This window comes from Dreissena polymorpha, chromosome 4 (genome assembly GCF_020536995.1).
Source record: "Dreissena polymorpha isolate Duluth1 chromosome 4, UMN_Dpol_1.0, whole genome shotgun sequence".
Taxonomy (NCBI): domain Eukaryota; kingdom Metazoa; phylum Mollusca; class Bivalvia; order Myida; family Dreissenidae; genus Dreissena; species Dreissena polymorpha.
In genome coordinates, this window is record NC_068358.1 from 110420367 (window position 1) to 110444119 (window position 23753).

General features: G+C 35.0%; 1 protein-coding gene across 6 annotated transcripts; it reads left to right on the top strand.

The window, feature by feature from the left end:
- Positions 1–1302: 1302 nt before the first annotated feature.
- LOC127876069 (uncharacterized) lies at positions 1303–23413 on the top strand. Of its 6 annotated transcripts, none has more exons than XM_052420973.1 (25): positions 1303–1465; positions 4676–4737; positions 5172–5438; positions 5683–5865; positions 7928–7996; positions 8522–8587; positions 8717–8779; positions 8926–9015; positions 9797–9862; positions 10331–10387; positions 10716–10772; positions 11842–11898; positions 12216–12254; positions 12751–12804; positions 13069–13137; positions 13863–13988; positions 14979–15101; positions 15400–15483; positions 15913–16028; positions 16506–16595; positions 18572–18661; positions 19622–19723; positions 20334–20436; positions 21184–21744; positions 22096–23413. In XM_052420973.1, exons 2-25 carry the CDS (start codon positions 4731–4733, stop codon positions 22179–22181), a joined length of 2625 nt encoding a protein of 874 aa, XP_052276933.1. In that variant the 5' UTR covers positions 1303–1465; positions 4676–4730; the 3' UTR covers positions 22182–23413. The 6 variants fall into 6 exon arrangements, with proteins under 6 accessions (XP_052276933.1, XP_052276937.1, XP_052276936.1 ...); XM_052420977.1 differs by having other exon boundaries at positions 8950–9015; XM_052420976.1 differs by having other exon boundaries at positions 8720–8779.
- The last annotated feature ends 340 nt before the right edge of the window (positions 23414–23753 follow it).

A 23753-nucleotide genomic window follows, 5' to 3' on the forward strand; every position in this document is an offset into this window, starting at 1 on the left:
CAGTTTATCTATGAGACTTTATAAAAACTCATCAGCATTATAGAACAAAATACAATTCAACAGCATACACATTCAACAACATTATAGCACAACTCATATATATAATTATATATTCAATTCAACAGCATATGTCAAGTATCACACGTCGTGATAAGAATATGTATTCACACGACAGGTATGGAGCAGTGAGAATATAAATTGATTAGCTTTTGAAAATAAGATAAGATATATGATGTGGGTCAATTGTTATTCTAGTTAAGGAATCATGCCGTGGATATTAAGTGACAAACGTATTAATGCAATACTAGATTACATTGAATAATCTAATATTGCATATTGCTAAAGTAAATAATAATATGTATATTATTTTATTAATTTATTAATAATCATGTTTTAAAATAGATCTATTAAATTACAGTGCATTTTAACAGGTGTATTAGTTTGGGCCTTTATTTATTAAAGTGCAGGAATTTCATTATTTTAAAAATGAACAACACAAGTAGTTGCTAGTATTCTTTACATAACATGATAGCATCGTACTGTTAATTTCTATATAAATTAAAAATAACAATTATAAGGCGTCGCTAACTCTCCACATCTAATCTTTTCTGTTGCTAAACCAAATCGTGTAAGTAAAATTTCCGTAAAGATAAACGTTTCAGAAGAGCATACAGTTATGTTTATTTTTAGGAGGGTTAACTAATACGCCTATAGTCCCATTCATACAGGTAGTATACAGCTATATTGGTCGACGTAAGATCAGTGTGCGCCAGTGGACAGTTGAAGGTTATGCAAATCGCCTATGGTTTCAATGCGATGAATGCGCGAGTCCATTCCACGGAAAATGATTGCTCCATCTGACGTAAGGGTGTAACTTGGCATAAACCTTAAAAAATCCCGAATTTATATGATAATACAGTACAAGTTAGCCCAGGTATTCCAGTGAAAAAAGCCCAATTTTCATTTTTGATGCTGGAAAATCTCACGAGTATTTGCTTGAAGTGTTGTTTTTTTGGCTATGTATTTGTGAGATCAATTGCGTGAAAGACATGTTTTTAAAAAAATATACAGTGTTTTGTTACGCTTTCCTGTTAAACAATTAGTGTTATTTGCCAAAATTTGACTAAACGGAAAGCAAAATAGTGTTATCGTTTTTCAGCTTAAGACTATAAACCATTCAAGTATACCTAAATAACCGCTAATACAATTATAAAAATACTATTTACTAGTATATACAAACGCTTGAAGAGATTTTGGCATCGCAAATCGATATACGAGTTCATATATTAATTGTAATGTGAACCTCATTTCTATTTAAAGATAAACAGCTCATGGTTTTATGAACGTGTCGGTTAAACCAATGTAATTTCAGTAGTATTTCCCTATAAATGAAATCTTTAAAATGCGTTATGTAATGTGTATATGTTTTTCAATTGAGAACGGTAGGAATTAATTGATCAAAACGGTGTGTAAGTTAAGTTTTTTGTTTGTTATAATATTATTGTTGTAATGTTTAGATTTATTTTTCGATTGTTTGAATCCCAGATCTTCACTGAATATACGTTTAAGTTCTAAATCGAAAGTAGGCTTGTGATATGCTCTGATAGGCGTATTTTAAAATATTTTAAATGCAAAAATGTGTAAATATACAATGATACTGTGGTTATCATTTATTGAGCTTTGTTATCTGGTTTAATCACTTTAAACGTATAATTTCGTTGATTAGTTGAACATACACATTTGAAATCGAAAGTAGGCTATGTTACTAAGCGGATGGCGTTTAGTTGTCTCTTCGATACATTGAAACTGGTTCTGATAAACTAAATTCACCCATGCGCTTTGTAAATGACTTATTGTATGTATTGTATTACAGAAATTTAGAGATCTCGATGGAACAAGTTAGTAAGCCAATTAAATATGGGTGACCACCAACCAAACTCACATGCAACCAGTATAAAATCATACCACGACAGATATTGGATATATATAATTTATGCGTGTATAATTTTTGCACATTTTACGAAAAATGTGATTGGCTTACTAACTGTTCCCTCAAGATATGTAAAATTATCTCCTCTTTTGTTTTATGCACCCCCTCCTTTATTGACTGCACCGCTCAGACACGCTTCTGTTGTGACCTTTAAGTACTTTGGGATCCCACGTTAAACTCCCGCGTTTTATTTTTAGAACTTGGATTACTCAAAAAAGTTACTTTGGGTTGCCGTGTGGTTTATGTTATGTATTAAGAATTTCTTTAGACATTTTCCGCCAAAATAGGATTTTGCTAAGAAGAGATTTTATTTTAAAGAAAAAATTCATGAAAGCGGAAAGTGTCGTCCCTGATTCGCCTGTGCGGACTGAACAGGCTAATCTGGGACGACACTTTACGCACATGTATTATGCCCAGTATTCTCAGAACACAGCTCAATTATACTACAATTTAGCCCGGGTACAGACCGTTGTTGGGTTCTTTATCTGCACGTTTTGCCTTTTCACTTTCACATCTCGTGTTTAATACGATAGTTATAGACCCGACTGTGCTTTTGATATTTCCTTAGGACATTGCATGTCGCGACGCATAAATTGTGGCTTTGTATTTTATTATATTTTTGTATCAATCACAGTCTCTAATTCGTATCAAAATATATCGTTTGTCCGAGCGTGTCTGCCGATACTCAATGTTACTGATGTTGACATAATTTTGTTTGGTTAAGCTTATCAAAACTATGGACTGTGCTCTGTGGAAAGGGGGTTTACTGCCTGTGCGTAAAGTGTCGTTCCAGATTAGCCTGTGAAGTCCGCACAGTCTCATCAGGGACGACAATTTCGGCCTACACTGGATGTTTGCTAAGAACAGACTTTTTGTAAACGAAAAATACCATAAAAGCGGAAATTGTCGTCCCTGATTAGCCTGTGCGGACTGCACAAGCTAATATGGGAAGACACTTTACGCACATGCATAAAACCCCTTTTCACAGAGCAAGGTCCATATATAATGTAAATCTTGCATAGGAATTTGAAGAAATTAACAACTCAAAGTTGTCATTTGTTTCTTCTTACCCCCAATACTCCGACTCCGATCGAAGTACGTTCTGAAAAAGGTGACTTAACGGGCTCGAACTGTGCGAGAACGGAGTGATCGTAGTAGCAACGTGTTACGAACTGTCTTCGAACATTGTGGACGGCCTGGAACGGGGTTTAACGGGAGTGGTGTTTCAGAACTTTTAGCCTACTCAAAATTTTCTTCCGATCATCCCGTTCTACAATTAAACGTAGTAACAACGTACTGGAAACGGAATGGACGTACTAAGAACGGATAGGTCGTATTAAGGTCGAGTTAGGAACGTGGCAGAACGTAGTGCGATCGGACCCAACTTACCTGTACGATGCCACACAGATCTAGTCCGTTTCTGGTCCGTCCAATCCGTTCTCAGACAGAGCAACCCCGTTCGCACTACGTCTCAAGTACGATCTTGTTTCGTGAAAATAAAAAGAAACTAAAAGATAAGTTATTACAACGTTTGCAACACGTTCTACGAGTTCTCAGTACGTTCTTAGTACGTTGTACTCGTTTTAAGGTGTTCGCAGTAGGTTCCAAGTACGTTGTACTCGTTTAATGCAGTTGTTACAACGTTCAAACCGTAAATACAATACGTTCAGAAAATGTGCATATAAATAGAGGTCGTTGTCTCAAAATTCATCATTTGTGATATTAAGTTGAAACATGGACAATCTTGGAGCTCTTAATTTGGTTAATTTTGGCTTTGTGCAATTTATGCTAGAAGCAGAGCAGCAATATATTGTTTTGTTGGGCCGAGAAAGAAGGCGGAGACGACACAGAACTTGTTGGGTGAGAAATTTGGCGGAATTATTTCTTGGAGGCATTACAAATGTATGTCTGGTCGGATCAAAGCGTGAAACATAAATGAGAACTGGCAGGGAACGTAGTCGGTTTTATAATCGCCGTGCAGAAAATGGCTGCAACTACGTCCTAAACGTACTAAGAACGTAGTTGGGCGGAGTGAGAAACTACCTTTGAACGAGTTACCACTGCACAACGAATAAAGAAGAACTGCGTACGAACGTAATCGAACTGGCTGAGGACGGGCTCGGTCTGACTGGAATCGGTATACCAACGGGGGAATGGGGAAATTGACCCGATTTGAACTGGTGAAGACGGACTGGCAACGGGATAGGACGGGTTAGGAACGAGCTGCACGTGGCGCGAACTGTGTATGAACGTCATTTAGTCATATTGCAGATTTTTTTCTGACCAAAACTATACGTTCAAGCAAGTTCACATCCCGTTCTGCATTTTCTTCAAAAGGTGGTCGAACTGTCTAAGAACGTGCTTGGTGTATGGGACCCTTAATTCTTTTTACAGTTTCGAACCTGCCGTTTTGGTCTTCCTCGAAGTGTGTGTTTGTTTCAATTTAACTCATTGATACCATCTCTTTCCTCTAACATATGCATGTACTTTTCCAAACTTACACCGATAATCCTTAATTAATATGCTTATTGTATATGTTCAAAAGAATTATTTATTATGTTCCGCGCTTTTTATTGGTAAACACTGCCCAGTGAAACTTGACTTACATAGTTTAATTATTACGCGCTAGTTCATTTTAATATATATGAATGTGTGTTAAGTTGTTGTTGTTGTTTTCTTTTTCAGATGAATACAAACGATCAATCACAGTATTGAAAATACAGCTTAAATACGTGTGGCAATGGCTGGTAAAAATTTAACAATTTGAAAAAAAAAATCCAATGCTTTCAAAACAAATATAATTGCAATCGGAAATGTATAATGTTAAATCAATAATTATTAAACGAATTACAATGTCAAATAAACTGGCATCAGACCAATGTGTTATATACTGATAACTGTAGCCTTGTAAGTGATCAAAATAAAAATGATAAAGCTGCTTTCAAAATAGTAATAATAAAGGTATTTGTATAATAATTATTCCTATATTATATTTATGATTGTATTATCCCCTTCAAAGGGATACAGAATTGACATTGTCCGTCCGTCAATCCGTCCGTGTGGCACAAAATTTTAAAATCGGCAGGTGATATCAATTCAACGAATATGCTTGTTATTATGGCCTTGCTGATGATTGTTGATTTTGACGATCGAGCAGTTGTTCTTTCGTGTTTTTTTAAAGAAACTACACCTAACTTACGAGATATTTTCCGTAAACCGAGCGGTTCGAGCCACCGAGCTCCAGTTCGACAAGAAACAGCAGGAGAAAAGTATGAACCTTCTACGAAAAAGCACAGGGAGGGTCCCAGGAGAAATGCAGGTCACAGTAATGAACCCGAGCGAAGTTCAAACGATGATTTCATGAACATATTCAAACGGACCTCTCTTCAACAAACAGGCGTTACACATGAAAATAGGAACAGAACGTCGACTCGAAGAGCTTCATCGGGTAATTAAATACTTGCATCTTATCGATACTCGGAGATACGATATTCGAAATCCGTTTCATGACCCCATGCCTTTGCCACATTATTACACTGCATAATTATAATATGTAGGTTTTTAAATAACATTATTATCGGTATTTTTATAAACGTGAAGATATGATATAGATGCTGTATTTCTTGCAATATAATGTTTGGACATACAACAATCATGTATGTGGTTGAATTCATTTATATTTAATTTTATAGACGATTCGGAAGAAGATTTGGGAAAGAAAACCCAGAATGAGGAAGATAATCCTTTTATGAAACTAGTAGCCGATGTTAAAGTGCCTAAAAATATGCAGGGAAACAAAGACAGCAGCGCTCTGCGGTCAACACCTCAACAACCATCAAGCAGTTTGAAAGAAAAAACAACACAACGAAGCGCAGGTAACAAACGGAATTGTTTATAGATATTTTTATGTGATTGTCGCTGACGAATAATTAATCTGGCAATGACATTTATACCGATGGGGAGACACGGCCGCATGCAATAATCATCGTTACATGTGTGGGCATTTTACACATGAGCGTCTCTGTGGTACGATTCATACGGCAATGGAATGAGCGAATAATGAATACAAACACATGTATCTAACGACGGATATTTGCCGCATTCCAACGAATGCGCGAACTTGAAACGCACATGTAAACGGTTTAAAAAACACACAAACAAAAAGCATTTTATTTAATTCACCACGAAATAAAATTTAATTATTTGAAAGAGGAACACCCTCATATTATACTTTCTATCTAAGTACGCCCAAAGAGTATGCCTGCTGTCTATTAATCCAATAGTTGTAAAACTTACGATTACATAACCGAATCCCCGGGTTATGAATATCCCGTTAATGCAGACTTTTGTTAAAAATCCGATTGTGTTCCTTTGTATTTCGATTATATAAAAGCGACCCTCTATTCCGTATTACGACTTCTTTTCGTACAAAATATTAATTTGGCTCCCCATTGAAGTTCGGCTATCTACGTGTATATTCAATCAGATTTTATTTTTTCCCAGAGAAGGAATTGTTCTATTACCTACATCTATGTTTTTGACAAATTAGTCGAAATATCGATTTTGTTAAATAACTTAAAATGTTTTTGATTTATTTTATGCAGTTTGTTTTTACAAATACGATGAAGAACCTCTTCTCGTAAAATTTCAGACGTTTTATTGTTCGCAATGAAGTATGGTTTCATAGTGTGCTATATTTAAACATAAGCATAAGAAAACAAAAGGTTCGCTTAGAGTAGAAAAGCGAGACTGGATTATTACTGTGGGATTGCAAATTAAATGTATTGCTTACAAGTAGTCATTTACTTTTAGAGGAAACCCCGGACGACGACATTGGAAAGTCCGATGTTAAGACCAGTGTTCGGTTCGCGGAAAATGATGATAGCTTAATTAAGGATATTACACAAGGGCCCCTGTCATATCACGTGTATTGCTTCGAAAGTTAATTCAGCTTGTCAGAAAGCCTTTTGTGATCTAACAAACCGACATCCTGTAATGAAATATGGTACGAAATGACCAAAATGTCAACAATTATCGATCTTTTCATACTGTTAGTGAATGAAACGAATGTTCTCAATTCCTCAAAAGCCTATACACACTCATAATCAATGAATATTTCGAACAATATTTCGAAAATTAAAATTAAAATTAAAAAAGTTAATGTTTCTTAAAGCTGTAGCCACAATTTCAATGCTCGATGTGGTCTGATAACATAGCTTTAACATGTTTTTTGTGGGACAATATAATCAACACATGTTCATATACCGATGTTAGTGTTCGTGTGTCGCATGAAAAGAAATCGTTGGAGAAAATTAAAATGAAATAGTTTAGTTTATTTGATAATACAGTAGGCAATAAGCCCATGAGTATACATTAAATGTCGCATACAATATACATAAAACAAAGTCACGGGTCATTCAAATTATAAACATTAAAAATAAATCGGTACATTGTAAAACAAAGTATTGGGTATTTTAAAGACGACAATATACAGCGAGAGGCTGTGCCTAAATATAGTCCAAAACTCCTACACTAATCGTATTATGTATTATAAGTATTTTTTTTTTCACATGCTTTATAAATAAGCGTAGCTTAATTTTTAACAATATTACTATTTTGAGAGGTCATTAAAATGAAATATATTGTGCTATGTTACGATACAACATTTATCGTTGAAAGTTTGGCAATTGCTATAAGAACACTGATTGTTTAATGGGTTTACTTTATTTTACAAAATAGTTTGCGAAATATTCGTTGATTTTGAGTATTTATGATACTTCAACATACACGCCCAGTATCATTTAATAATAACTAGTTTGTTTTTGTGTGTTTAATACATGCCCATAAATCTGGGCTCAAGTGAAACTTTAAATGAAAAAAACTTACACTGTTCCTTACATTAACTACTACCTACATAAGTATTTGGGATTTACACAGGAGGACTGGGAGGAGCGCACAATGACCAGTTGCGTCCGTCGCTTGGAGCCCAAAGTCAGGCTTCGGCAGGTACGTATAAATACAGTCTTAAAACTCGATGCCTTTCATCGTGTTTATGTTTAATGTTGAGCCGAATGTTTTGTCTTCCGTGTAAGTAGTCATGTGTGACATCTCCAAATACAATTTAGCGGATGTTATCAAGACAGTCTCTGCTGGTGATGTTTCTAGAGTGTGATTATTCCTGTAATTATACTAGGTAACTGTTTTAGAGAGTGTTTGCATATGATCCATACATACGGCTGGTGCACATACATATCGGGTTTGTTTCAACAGATACACAAACAGTCGAACATTCTTGAGGACAAGTTAAAATATTGATAGCAGTTTACTTGTAATAGCATATAAATATCTATTGCTGTTATTAACGAGTCATTTTTGCATCAATCTCGAACATGTATTCAAGTTGTATACGTTTCAGAGACAGTATACGAATGGATACTTTAACTATCTGATAGTCTTATATTTAATGCACGTGGACAATTACTTATTGCTTCCTCAAATTTGACACGAATTTTTTTTTTTAATTCTAAACAGCGACAGGAAGCGCACCTTTAAACCAAAGTGTTTCTACATTGGGTGCACACAATCCTGGTGGTGCAGGTTAGTGGTTATATTGAACATATGAAATATCTGGTTAATAATGCATTTAACTATGTATTCTACACAATGAAGTATTCGTAAAATCGTGAAACCAGCACTTTAATGCATCGTCTTATCCGTTATTTCTAGCAGGAATCGCTACATCAAACCCAATGTCGTCATTATTTGGCGGACACAACCTAGGCAGTGCAGGTAGGGCCATCTTTCATACACTCTGTTCTTATTTTTCATACAGGGCTATACAAACAAGGCTCCTTAAGTCTCTACAATTAAACACACTGTATAGCGCATAATGTGATAACATTTAGTGCATTTCTGCACTTGTTTTTTTTTCTTAGTGTATGTTTCTTCATTACAACCAGGGAGAGGCAGTGCTCCATCTAACCAAATGGCCCCGTTCCTTGGCGAACAGAACCTTGGTAGTGCAGGTAATGCAACGAATTGAAAAATATCTAAACACATCAAGAATTATTTTAATTACGATATGTATTTATTTAATATATATCATGTTTTATTTTATCATTTCATTATGATATATTTTCGAAATGAAGTGGTTAATCTTTCAATTAACAACGAGTTGTGATGCTAAGGATTTATACAGGTATGGTGAGACGTTTTATAGCTACTCATCAATACTTAGCCCATTTATGCCTAGTTGACTGTCCCATCCTTCTAAATCGGATCAATTTATTTCCAAAATTAGGGACGTCTAGTATATTTATTTCTATGTTTATAATATTTCTTACAGAAATTCCTTTAAGCAAACAGCGCAGACCCTGATGAGACGCCGCGTCATGGTTTACGCTGTTTGCCAAGGCCTTTTTTCTAGACGCTAGGCATAAATGGGTTAAAAGGAAAACCGATGAGTACATAACCATAATACTAAGATACTTCGATAATAGTTATGATTCTTCAAATGTGCAATATAAATGTGTAATTTAACTGTATTGCGTTCTTATTTTGGGACTTCCATGTATATGAGTACGCAAGAGTTTCACAAGTTGTTTGTGTTCTTATAAATGTGAAGATCATTGATTATCATGTTGAAAGTTATTTGATACATATTATAATGGCAGGTGTGTATACAATATTGTATGTTTGTATAAAACATATTGTTGTCTATCAATGGTAATCCCCACAATCGCCGTTTCGAGCAGCAGATGTTTTAATTAGTCGTTATGTTTGTATATCTGTATTAATTTAAAACAGGTAGAGGAAGCTCTCCAGCAAACCAGGTATCACCACTGTTAGGGGCACAGAACCGGGGTGGAGCAGGTAAGGTACTTAGGCGTACATTAAAGTGTCACTATACTAATGTCTTTTTAAAGAGATTTTACATGCGTATATCGGTACTTCAAATAGAGTTCAATTCATAAAATGTACATTACTACAAATGTTTCCAGGCGCTCGCAAAAATCGTTCCCGGACAACGACATGTATTGTACAAATGTTGTTGTTTTTATGTTGTTTATAAAAAAACGAGACATACTTGTCAAGCAACCAATTAATACAACGTTTCAACGGTAATACTTTTTTTTTAAATTGCCTATTGACCGGCAATACGTCCCTTTATTAAATAATATTTACGAATGTTTTACTTGTTATTCTGAAGAAGCTAGTCTCGAAATAAACAGCTTTTTCGAAAAAAAAATTGTATTATTAGATATATTTTTCTTAAATATGTGAGAAAAGTGTGTTTTACACGATCAACTGTTTATAAGGCTTGTTTCGTTGTTTTAAAAGGTGGCCAGAATCCCATGGCACAGATGCAAATGCTTCAGCAAATGCTTGGAGGCCAAGGTCATTATAACTATTATTGTTACCCTCAGTTTTGAAAGGTTTCTTCAAATGGCAACGGCACTTTTTTATTGGTATATCTGTTCACTTATATTTAACAATGAATACTCCTACCACTATAAAGTGTGTGGTAAATAGTTTAGAAGCATGTTATTATATACTAGCCCAAACGCACTGAATCGGAAATTTCGAAAGTTAATTGCCCAAAGCAGTTGTAGTATGTTTTAATCTTTAACGATGTCATAAATATGTATATTATAATTCGAATTCGTTTGTTTTTTTTTTATCTTAAAACAATTAATTGTTGTAAAGTCCTGTGTGTATCCCACAGGTGGACAGAATCCCATGGCGCAAATGCAGATGCTACAACAAATGCTTGGAGGGCAAGGTAACTGGGCGCCTACTTTAAAGTATATATTGTTGCTAAGGGGGAGACTGCACACACTCAAAGCAATAATGCGCAATACGATTTCACGTAACGCTTATTTGTATTTTTTTATAACTGACACACATGAACTTTGAAATAAATAAAGGCATTAAAATTCGATTCGATTTATATAATGCAACTATAAAAGTAGGTACGTATTGAAGTGTTGTATACTGCAATCTATTGTGTGATACATTTTGCTTTCTTTTCGAAAACAAAGACATAGTAAATTATGTAAATATTACAGGAACATCTTGTTTTATAGTCTGTATGTATTACCAATTACTTAAACAGCCCTGTATACGGTTGTTTGATTGCGTGGCATGAATCCCATCAATATCTGACACAAAAACGTTACAGCCCTTACATGTGTTGAATATATTGAAAACTAAATAATACATTGATGACATATTTGGGCTAATCAAACAGATGGAACGAACCCCATGTCACAAATGCAATACCTCGGCAAGGACTTGGCGGGAATTGTGACATAAAATCGGTTTTATGAAGACACCCGTGCATGTCTTTGGTTCTGTTGTTCGCCAATGTTAATTATATTATCATTATTATTACGTATGTCATAATCATTTTATATAGCCTTGTTATCGTACGCAATAATGTACATGTTTAACTTCCTTGAAATAAAGAAGTATTATTTCCGAAGTGTGTGCTTAAGAATGACTCTTCACAATATACAGGGAAATATGAATAGGAAATAACTCAAAAGTGTTGCACATCCAGTGTATTGTTGTGGTGTAAGTACAATTTTAATGAAACTTATAACAAAACGTATTCAAACTTATATAAACTAGTTTGCAAACTTCAAAACGATAAGTACACTTTCGTATTGCAGAGGTTGCGAGTTCATTCGTGCCCATTTAGTAAGCTTCACACGTCTTAAGCTTTAGTTTACTTAAGTAAAATGTATCGTCATGCTCAATATTGCCTTCATTTTCTATGAATCTGTTTCAAATGATTTATATACATATTTGTTAAGAAATTTTCACACTTGTTGTGATTTATTATAAAGCTGGACAAGACCCGATGGCGCAAATGAACATGCTTCAGCAAATGATGGGAGGGCAAGGTACTTATATCTTAAGACTCAGTAATATTAATATATTTTATGAAGTGATATGGTTGTTTTTGGTATTGCCACATTTTGTAATGGAACCCAATTAAGAAAACAAACGATAGTTTAGTGTATGTGGTCGCCATCTTCCGATAGCATCGATGCATTAAGTTATTGTTCTCTTGTTTGCAAATGTTTTATATTTATCAAAGCTAGTAATTTGTTCCATATAAAAGGTCTGTGTTTATGTGTTACAATTATATGTATGACTTTATAAACATCAAATGGCAGATAATAATTATACTATACCTAAACATTTAATTATTATTTAGGTGGCGATATGATGAACATGCTTAGCCAAGCAGGCCGAGGTAAGACATTTGTTAACAACATGTGTAAACGAGCTTCCCCTTCTGCAATCATAACAAATGAAATCTCATTATTAAAGACAGTATATTCCTACCTAAAAAAATGAATATTAATTAGCAATAATAGCTTATAAGGTTAAAGAGGATTTGTCATAATAAAAACATTTTGGTGTAAATCGTAGCTCGACAGAGATAAAGAAAAAACATTTTTATTAGTTTAAATGTAGTTTTTTGTATCATTATCATTTTTTGTATAACACTATATGAAATGTTCAATGTTCACTGATAATTTAAGTAACCAATTTAAATTCGTACCCTTATATATTAGTGTTATCTGGATCAAATAATATTAAATGTACTTACGCATTGTATTAATTACATGTTGATGTAACGGCCCGAGGAGGAGTTGTTGACCGAAACCAAACTACCAACTTGAGCACAGTTTGATTGGGCATACGCGACTCAGTATGTTTAACATATCCGAAATAAATCATTTCAGGGCGTGGCAGAGGAATGGGAATGGGAAGAGGGTCAAGGCTAAATGACGATGAAGGTACGCTTACTGATAATAACGAGTATGCTTGTAATTAATACCTGACCCACTAGTTAAGATTTTAACAGAATGCTAATAAAATTATGCCTGAGAAATAGTACAGAAATATTAAATATGTCATTGTATGTCCATTTGTATAACAATTCATAATACATTGTACTTAATACGTAAGTGTCAGTAAATGTCGTAATTCATGAAACGGATCATGTTTTATTGCATATTAAAAGGAATTCGTTACTTACATTTGCAAGAACACTGTTTCAGATATTGACATTGACAATATAACTGACAACGACGTAATTCACCAAATGTTGGCATGGGAAGCGCAGCGAGGTGAGTTTCGGAGTACCGGTAATAATCATTATAAAATAAATGTATGTGTTTGTGATCGATTATTTCTGTTTGTCCTTTCTCTGCGTCTCAATGGTCTTTAATGAGCCCTGTTCTGATTATTGCTTTGCAAATCTATTTGTGCGATAATAATACATTGAAATATGGTATACAAGTTTACAAATTTTAACAAAAACAAATCATGGAAATGACGTTGAGCTTTTGCTGTGGTATTTGTTGACCTTCATAGCAGTCTTACTGGATAAGGCATATATATGGGCCGTGCTCTGTGAAGATGGGGTTTAATGCATGTGCGGAAAGTGTCATCCCAGTTTGCACAGGCTAATCAGCTACGACACTTTCCGCGTGTATGATGTATTCTGTTTTAAAAAGTCTCTTCTTCTGTGCGGACTGCACAGGCTTGTCTGCGGCGACATTTTTATTCACATGCATTAAAACTGCGTTTCACAGAGCACTGCTCAATTATCATATTTTAAACATGGCTCTGTCAGAGTCGCCTTAATTTCAACTCTTCATTACCTGATCCTTAAATATCATTGGTTTCAAAATAAGGTTAAATTTATTTCGTTAACACCTGGCCCGGCCCAGTTTTTTTCTCAGACATTTAGTGTACCAGACATTGTACATGTCGTCGTCAGTGTAAAATCATAGTCACAATTATGCATGTTTGTTTTTCAATAGTATTATCGTTTTGTGCGTTTACCTAGCCCAAACCATCCAACTCCAAAACGACCCATATGGAACCACAACGGTGCTCCTTATCGACACTTCCGGTAGCATGGCAGGAGATGGGATTCTTCAAGCGGAGGAATTTCTCAACACTTTCATGGATGGTAAAATAATTTAAGTTTCCTGCAGTCTTCAACACATCTACAAGTTCCACAAGTCGATTCTCTAGTGTTTATCATGTTTATGTGTTATGTAAAAGTTCATGCGCATGGTTCTTTGTTAATGACAAAAAGCAGCCAGATGTTTAAATGCTTTACCATGATGTACCGGATGTTTAAAATATTAAATTAACAAATAACTTTATACACCAATACTTTTAATTTATATATCACAAATTTGTATTATACAAATTTTCATATGAATATATACTGATGTTAACTTAAAGGGGCCTTTTCACAGATTTTGGCATTTTTTAACTTATTCATTAAATGCTTTATATCGATAAATGTAAACATTGGATCGTAAAAGCACCAGTAAAAAATCAAGAATAAAATTAAAAAAAGGAAAAGAAGATTGCCCGGACCAGGTTTCGAACCAGTGACCCCTGGAGTCCTGCCAGAGTCCTGAAGTAAAAACGCTTTAGCCTATTGAGCTATTCCGCCGAGTATACACAGTTTAAGTATTTTATACCTTATATAAGCAATCTTCGTAGTTTCACAAAATTTAACGACAAAAACAGAACTCTCCAAATTATTCAATCGTTTCGCGTTGCAACGCTTTATAATTTTTAGGTTTTAAAATCGTCAAAAGATGCATAAAAAGGCTATATTAAACCATGGTAAATGTTCAGTATTACTGTTTCCTCACAAATATCATAACTAAAACGAAAATTTGCGAATCTGAAACAAATTTTTTCAATTTTGTCAATTTACCAAAGCGTGAAAAGATCCCTTTAAGTGTATTTTTGTGACCTATACCACATAACCGACGTACTAGACATACCAAAGTTGTGTTAAATGTATGTCAGCTTTTTATGTTGATCAATTAAGTGTTTTACCTAAAAAAGGTTCTAACTATGTTAGTCTTACGATGATGGTTTGAGGTCTCAGAATGCAAGAGGTTTAACCAATTTTAAAATTCCTTTCTGTTTGCAGGTCTTGAGCACCAGCAGAAAAACTTGAACATGCAAGAGAACGTGGCCATTATAACTGTTGGCTCATCAGTTGAGGTTACACAGCATCTTACTAACAACTATCCTAAAATACGAGAGACACTACGTAAGTGTTGCTATTGCTTACTGATGGGTTTAATATTCAATGTTGTGGACGGCACCTACTTAAACCGAACATTAACTGCGCATTCTTTTATGTATTTACAAATATAACATAATACTAATAAGCTACGTTGTCGTATGGTAATTATTATTCTTGAACGTGCTATAGTTGATATTGTTTTTACTTAACGTACATGAAACAATACATTTATATTGTTAAATAACAACAACAACAAAATACAGGCGCGTTCAGGATTGTCTTGAACTCAAACACAGATTGTTATTTTTGTTTTCGCATGCAGATTGTCTCTGTGCCGAAGGTCCCAGCAAACTCCATTTTGGTCTTATATTGCCGCTAAGCATACTTCCCCACCTAGAGAATGGAGGTACGTTTTCACAGTTTCATTTGTAGTTGCATCGCAAAATAGTCCTTACTTAAAATGGTAGTCATGTGGTGGTACCTGTCAAACGCAGCGCTCAATACTATCTACACTATCCACGTTTTATACGTGGACGAACTAAGCCCATGTGTGTGAATGTGCATAAAAAAAGCTTCAATTGTAGGCATATAATTTGCATCGCCATATTTACAAATTTTTCTAAAATCTTTTAGTATGTACATTTTCTGGTAATAAGACTTAAGACATACTTGCCATCAAGCCCGGTGCAGTGTTTCCAAAGAGAGAAATTCTGCTAAAATGGTCGTGGCCTTATTCCGTCAGTCCAGTCCTTTAAAATCTAATAAGAATAAAATTTTCTTTCTAATACAGGAAAATGGCTTACTTTCACCCCGATTATGTTTTATTTTATGTTAGGTATAAAAGATTTCGGTGGCCATGCAGCCGCGCCTCGAGTGATACTTATTTCGGACGGTCGGATAACCGGACAACCAGACGGTCCTACTCTTCCGGATGAACGGGAGAAAATGGCTGTAAGAGTAGTTTGACATTGGGGATAGTCATATCTTTTATTCTGAATACTTTAATCATTATCTGTACAAATTCAATCCGCGGTTATTTAACATTTCTTTTTTTTTCATGTTATATTCATTGTATTTTTGTTCGCATGTCCATTTGGAATGTCGTTATCCGAGTATTCATATAAATATATTTCGTTGATTTCCTTAAGATCTATCGCAGAAGTAATATTATCAGCTTCAATAACATCTTAGTGACTATCGCTATAGTTAAATATGTCTTATATTTTTACAATATGCTCGAATACAGCTTAAAATGTTATATATACTATCGATAGGAAACTCATTGTTTAGACTGGTTTACCTATATAATCGACGCAGAATATAACTGCCTTATATGCTTTAATTAAATTTTACCCAGATCTTCAAATAAAATCGATGGAACTTTCCATAAAATATTTTTACATTTTGTCTATTTCACTTATTTACCAGCTTCAAAACGTCACCTTAGAGTTGTTGAATTCGATGATTCAGACGACACTGACCCAGGTATTCTGCATTCCAGTGGGACAGAGTGACAAGGTGAGAGTACACTTAGAGCATAGGTGATATTGCATCAGGTATAACAATGACAGTATTGTGAAAGGTAAAAAAAAAAAAAAAAAAAAATACATTTCGCGATACATTAACCACTTGTCTCTTTTTGAGGCAATGCGTCAACAACAATCTTTAAATGTTAAGAACGCTTTTGTGGTGTTTGTTTTAAATTGTTTAATTTCAAAATACTTAATGGAAAGATGTTAAAAGTATAGTGGTCAAGCATTTAAATTCACCATCGGAAAAAAATACTTAATGAAAAGCACTTTGACAAAGTGTTCTTAGCCTGTTTTCATGATTGATAATAACTATATGAATATATTAATGCGTATTATAATATATTTCTACTTCTATCAAAGCTCACGAAAACTTACTTACACACGTTAAGGAAATCAACCATAGGTTATTCTGCCATAAGTATGATCAGCTAACATTTTCCAAGAACGTTCTCACCACATACAATTTAGCCGAAACGCTATGTGAAGGATGAAGCATCTTCTCATTTATGGAGTCGCTATTATATGAGAAAACTGGGCATAATGCATGTGCGTAAAGTGTCGTTCCAGATTAGCCTGTGCAGTCCGTACAGGCTAATCAGGGACGACACTTTCCGCCTAAATTGGCTTTTTGCTAAGAAGAGACTTCATTTTAACGAAAAATGTCACAAAAGCGGAAAGTGTCGTCCCTGATTAGCCTGTGCAGACTGCACAGGCTAATCTGGGATGACACTTTACGCACAAGCATTATGCCCAGTTTTCTCAGAACGCGACTCATTGAATGATTTCTAGTACAATCAATATACACTTCACACATCAAATATAAACACTGTTGTATTTTGTTGATGCATGCCGCTTTGTAGACCTACACATATATCAAGTATACACTTGAAGTTATGCAAGTTATTGTCCCTCCTTGTTGTAACTTTTGCGTTCTTTCGGTACTAAATAACACAGGAGGACGATGTTTACTCAAGACTTTTTAATTTCACGTTTCAATATAATATTTAATATAGGTATTATTCACAGATAGTTGATCAGTAGGTAGTTAAGCTACGCTAGGCTAGGATAAGCTAGACTCCATCCAATTTGTGGAACTGAATAGACTCCTCTTTCTTGGTTCTTCTACCCACGATTACGTGACTGCAGAGGAAATCCTGATTAGAGAAGAACTACTTATTAAAAATGTCTGTCCCTCCAACAAATGTCTGTCCACCCAAATAAAAGACTGAACAGATGATTAAGAAAACTGACCACAAGAAAATGAGTTACACATAAATAAAAAGGGTTAACAACTCAGGTTACCGATAAATACAAAAACCTATACATTGTTCACTTTAAACAGTGATGTGGCTGGCGTTTTTGTTATAGCTTACAACGAATACTATTTTGATTATGTTTATGTATTTATTTGCCAGTGTTATATAAAATCGTATAATTTTGTTTATGTGAAGGACTGTACGAGTTCCATGACCATGAGTACACTAAATCGATGGAATAGCCAAAGCTGACGAATGTATTTAGCTTCGTAAAATAGAACATTCAATTAACGAGATATAGTAGGATATATAGTCAGTATAAAGCCGTGTTATAATCGAAATATTAAATGAAAAATGAGGTAAAGATGAGTGGTGTGAAGTCACTTCTGCTTCGCACCTGGTATTAACCCCTTCACATCCAAACTTTTGGTCGTCGGTTATTTGACATCAAACTATAATCTGCAAGTTTGGTTTTTAAGTAAGCCTTGTATCGAAACTGCAGAAGCATAACGAACGTTTCATTATTTTGTGTATGTGTTTTTGTAACTGCATTTTATAACTTATCAAGCTCAATGTATTGCATAAATGGGCAAATGTCATCTAACTTTCGTAAATACAAACTAGCAAGTTGTCTATTTACGTATAGACACAAGTTTAAGAATACATTAGCATGTATACTCATTGACAGTGTTTTGAATTGTTCTAGGGTTTCCTGGAATTCATTTCTAACACTACTGGAGGAAAAAACATGGACAGAAAGTATGCCCGAGTCCTGAGTCGGTACCATATCTACCATGTAAGTGTTCCGTTCATATATTGATACACAACCATGTCTGAAATGAAACAGGGGATATTACACATGGTATTTCAACTGAATATTTCCTTTGATGATTTGATATATTTGTAGGTTGAGCACTAGCGTATGTGATTGAAATGAAGTGATGACATTCATATCATAGTACCTTGGCAACATTGAATTTTTATTCAAATGAAAATGATAAAAAAACTCATGTCTGTATCAGCCTATCAGGTATCGTCGTAGTTGATCGTTTAACCCATTTAAACCTTGTGGACTCTCGAATCCTTCTAAATTGGAACAATTTATTTCCAAAATTAGGGATGTCTAGTATACTTATTTCTATATTTAGAATACTTTTTCAGACATTCCTTTTAATCAAACAGCGCAGACCCTGATGAGATGCGGCGTCTAATCTGGGTTTACGCTGTTAGCCAATGCCCTTTTTCTAGACGCTAGGCATAAATGGGTTCATTGGAACGTGCCTATCGTGTTTATATTTTATCAGTAACATAATTGCATTTTATTGATACATTTAAGTCGAATTAATGTTTCAATAGCAACTGAATTTAAGTATTTCTCTCCGAAAATACGCTTTGATTTGTGATTATGTTGCGTTAAAAAGAACACACAATTTTAAAAAGTATGCAATTTGTATTGCTTCACAAGGTATTAAAGCATTTGTAATAAACCGACACATTTATGTCTTTCTGAATATTTAACTGACAATAAACAACATTAATTATCAGTATGTTTCCAAAATAAAGGACTTACGACGAACCAAATGAAGCGAATAAAGTAACTGAAATTAGTTCGTATATGCTTAGAGCTTTTCAATGTAGTTGTTTTTTCAAACAAGTATTTATTGACTTTACTTCTCCGTACGATGTTTTAAAAGATGTGGCATACTCCAAAAATGTGTTGATAATGATTAACCGTTAGTATGCTTTTTTTAATCAGACGGTTGTGGCCTCCCTGAAACAGCACCAGACGGAGCCGACGAAAGATTCCATCCGGCATCAGCTGGTCACCGTGGCCCAAACCTACGACGAGGACGACGTGGTCAGTATCTCAGCTGAGAAGAACTTTGTTCACAAATTGTTTTTAATTGATTTAGTGAAATCTGATATATTGATTTTACCTAAATGTTCTGACAAATATGATGATAATGATTTCAAATAGCAAAGAACGTTAGTAATTATAATAAAGATACGATGATTATTTACCGCTGATGAATTATGTATAAACATACGTTTTTATATAACATGCTCAGAAAAGCAGAAGAATGTCCCAAATTACTATGGTGTAGATTGTGACATGTGCTTGATTTTATTTATGTCATTACCACGACTTAGTATCCGTACATCAACTTGTATGTAGTGCGAACAAGAGAAACACATTGAAGGAACGGGTTAGTAAGTCGCGGGAACGGCTTAGTAAGTTGTTATTTAAGTGGTGGGAACGACAAAGCTTACTCGTAGTAAGATTTCGTGCGAAATAAATAGCAAAACAAAGGTAACGCTTAATCGAACAATCAAAATACAGGCCGGAAAAGCAAAGATCTGGGAGGATTGTACTTGTCTAACGTTATTCCGTTTTGAAGGTAGTTATTGCCAAGATCATTTCACACTCTAAGCGTATGTGGTTCTATAACTTTGCCGCCATTTCCCAGGAGGAAGTTATGTATATGTGGCGTCAACCAGAACCGGATATTCAAGGCCGCAATCAGCGAATGGCGCAACAGCAAGAGGAGTCGGGCCGTCGAAGCCATGGTGGTAAGTGAAATGTGTGTTTTGACTGGGTCGCGTTATGAGAAAACTGGACATAATGCATGTGCGTAAAGTGTCGTCCCAGATTAATTATTTATGAATTATTCCTAGTTTTCTCAGAACGCAACTCATATATGCATATTGTCCAGTTGTCTGCTATACAATTACTGTTTATTAGTGTATAAAATGTAGTTTTCATTAAAATAGATCAATATGGGCCTTAGTACCATGAAACAGGCGTCAATGTTTAACTTTTAAAATATCATTTTAAAACTATTAAAATTATTTTCTCGTGGACATAAACTTTTTCGATGAAACAATATTTTGACATCGATGTGTTTTTGTCGACATTTGAACACCTTTTATGATCATCAGTCAGAGTCGTAATTTGAGAAAACTGGGCATAATGCATGTGCGTAAAGTGTCGTCCCAGATTAGCCTGTGCAGTACGCAGAGGCTAATCAGGGACGTTAATTTCCGCCTTTATGACATTTTTCGTTTAAATGAAGTCTCTTCTTAGCAAAAATCCAATTTAGGCGGAAAGTGTCGTCGCTGATTTGCCTGTGCGGACTGCACAGGCTAATCTGAGACGACACTTTAAGCACATGCATGATGCCCAGTTTTCTCAGATGGCGACTCATATATTAATAGCGTAAAAAATAATCGTATCATACAGTAGAGTACACAACACAAGAAACAAATATAAAAAAAAAACAAATTACATCATGTACATGTACGTACAATTGTTTACAGGTATGCCTGGAAACGGTCGACCAGCTACCAATTACGGTCAAACGCAAGGCCTACCCGGAGGTCACGTTGGTCAGGGACGTGGAGGCGGGGTTCCAGGCTTGGGTGGCTTTGGTGGACAGAACCCGGGCATGGGCGGTATACCTCCTGGTATTCGGCCTAGTGGACGAGGCGTAGGAGGGTTATCCCCAGTCGGACGTGGGCAGGAAATCGGGCTTGGTGGCCAAGGTATGGGAGACAGAGATTTAGGCCTTGGGGGCGACTTTGATGGGTTGCGAGGGTCAGGCGGTAGTGCCTTCCAATCGAGTCGCATTGGGTTCAGCAGGATGCTGATGGGTGATGACTTCGGAAACTCACAGAGACGGCAGCGCTTGGAGGAGGAAGCTCAGAGAGAGAGGGATGCACAGCCGAAGCTGCCTCCAGAGCAGCTGCGGTTGGCGAAAATTCCCGGTCCCAGCCGTTCGTACTGGCCTACGAAAAATCAGATTAAACCCTGGGAGATAATTGATATGAGTCCAGGCCGTATTGGAATGCCAGGAAAGGATATTGGAGACAGCTTTCAAGGTACAACATCTCGTATTGGTATCTGTATTAATTGGCTGTTTTTTCTTCATTATTTATATTTACATTAAAATATATGTATTAAGAATGTGTTTTGTGTAATAGTTTTTCAATTTCAATACAAGTATTGGGTTATGAAATCGTTGATTAGTACTTGTTTGCCACCTTTGTATTACAATGTCACATATGCACACTCATATTCTGTACACGTCACTGTGACCCGTATGTGCTTTGTTTGACATTTTGTGCGGCGGTTTATGGCATTTTCATAACAAGCTGTGATAAGAGACATCAAACGTCAATGCAATCAAATATATTGGTATCATGTAAATTACTCAATGTATTTTTATCCAGGCTGGCGAATAAAACACCCAAAGAACCTTGAACAATTTGAGGATGAAGACCCTTCGGATTCAAACTCGTCTACTGATGAAGACTAGAAGTGTTGTATTCATTTGATTCCGAAACATGGTGTCGATGTTACCTGAAATATATGAGTGCATGTGCTGAATAAAACCTGTACTGTGGACAAGTTAGCGCATGGCAACTTTAATTAGAATGTGTGTGCTTACTTTTAAAAAATCGACACGCTGAAATGAATGAGTTTAAGGACCAAATGACTGTTAATATACTGAGAACGATGAAACTATATTTTAATATAATTATTATGTTTATGTCTTCGAAATCAAATACTTTTGACTATTACTATCGTGAAATATATTTGTTCAATGTATTATGTAATTGTATCAGTGGGTACTACAAGAGACTTTATCTGGTTTTCTATACTCTAAGTCAATTAGAACTTTATGAATTTCATCATTTAACTTGTTACATATTGGAGTACTTTTAAAATATATTTTACAACAATGTATTTATAACCAGATAATCAGCTTCAATGCAAGAACAAAAAAAAAATTCAATTTTGTTCAAGCTTAAAAATGCATAAATGACGCTTCGACTAATATGCTTCTTTACCAGTTACATCTGTGATTGACAATTAGTATTACTTGTTTCGTCAGCTCAAACTAAAGTATTCCTTTCCATAGAAGCTTTTTGAAAGCTGGCCTTAGCCGCTTTGGCGCAAAACTGTGAATTTAGTAAACATATTTGAGCGTGTGGTTTTGCTTTGTTTATTGATATGTGATTTGAGTAGAACGCGTTGGATCTGATTAAAGGGCGTGGTTATTTTCACATATCTAAGGCATAATTGCATGCATGACATTGCATTGACCTGTATAGTGGCCAAGTAAAGCACATGTTCTATTCAACTATTACAAGTACCGTCGTGTTATACATTGCGTATCGCAATAAATACCATGTAAATCCATGGTTAAAAAAGGAAAAAAACATGTATTATTATAAATTGCATTTATGAACAAACTGATTAGACGGTTTTATGACATTGAAATTGTACATAAATAAAAAAAAAACGTGTGTTCAATTGTGTCCCGTTTCAGAAACACAACTTTTATTTTGAGTCGTCTAAATATAGCTTGAGATTACCTCAAAATTTAACAATTGTATATCAAAATAAGATTTCTACAATGGATAAGTCAACATATGGAAATGTCTATACCGCTGTATGCTAAAAGGTTACATTACGCTTAATCATTGTGCCTATTTCTAAAGAATTCCTTTTCTCTTCTTGAATAAAAGGCATTTAACAATGTGAGACATGTCTTTTGTGGTTATTTCTAATTTCTATCGTTTTAGTCTGGAGTACTTTGATGCCTTGGATTGGAAGCTAACTTGAAAAATGAACTTTAGGGTCGTGAAGATGTTTTCTTTTGTATGAGGCTTTTGTCGAAATAAGGCTTCCGAAACACTGTTTGCTACGGTGCATTCGACAGCTATTTACTTTCTTAGAAGTTGCGAGACGGTATGTTTTTTATTGGAATTATTGGAAGAGGACAAATCCATCCTTGAAATGATACGAGGTTCGGAAAAATTGATACGTTGGAAAGGCAAGAAAAATGCTTTTAAGTTGTCAGTTTTATAATGGGATCCTATAG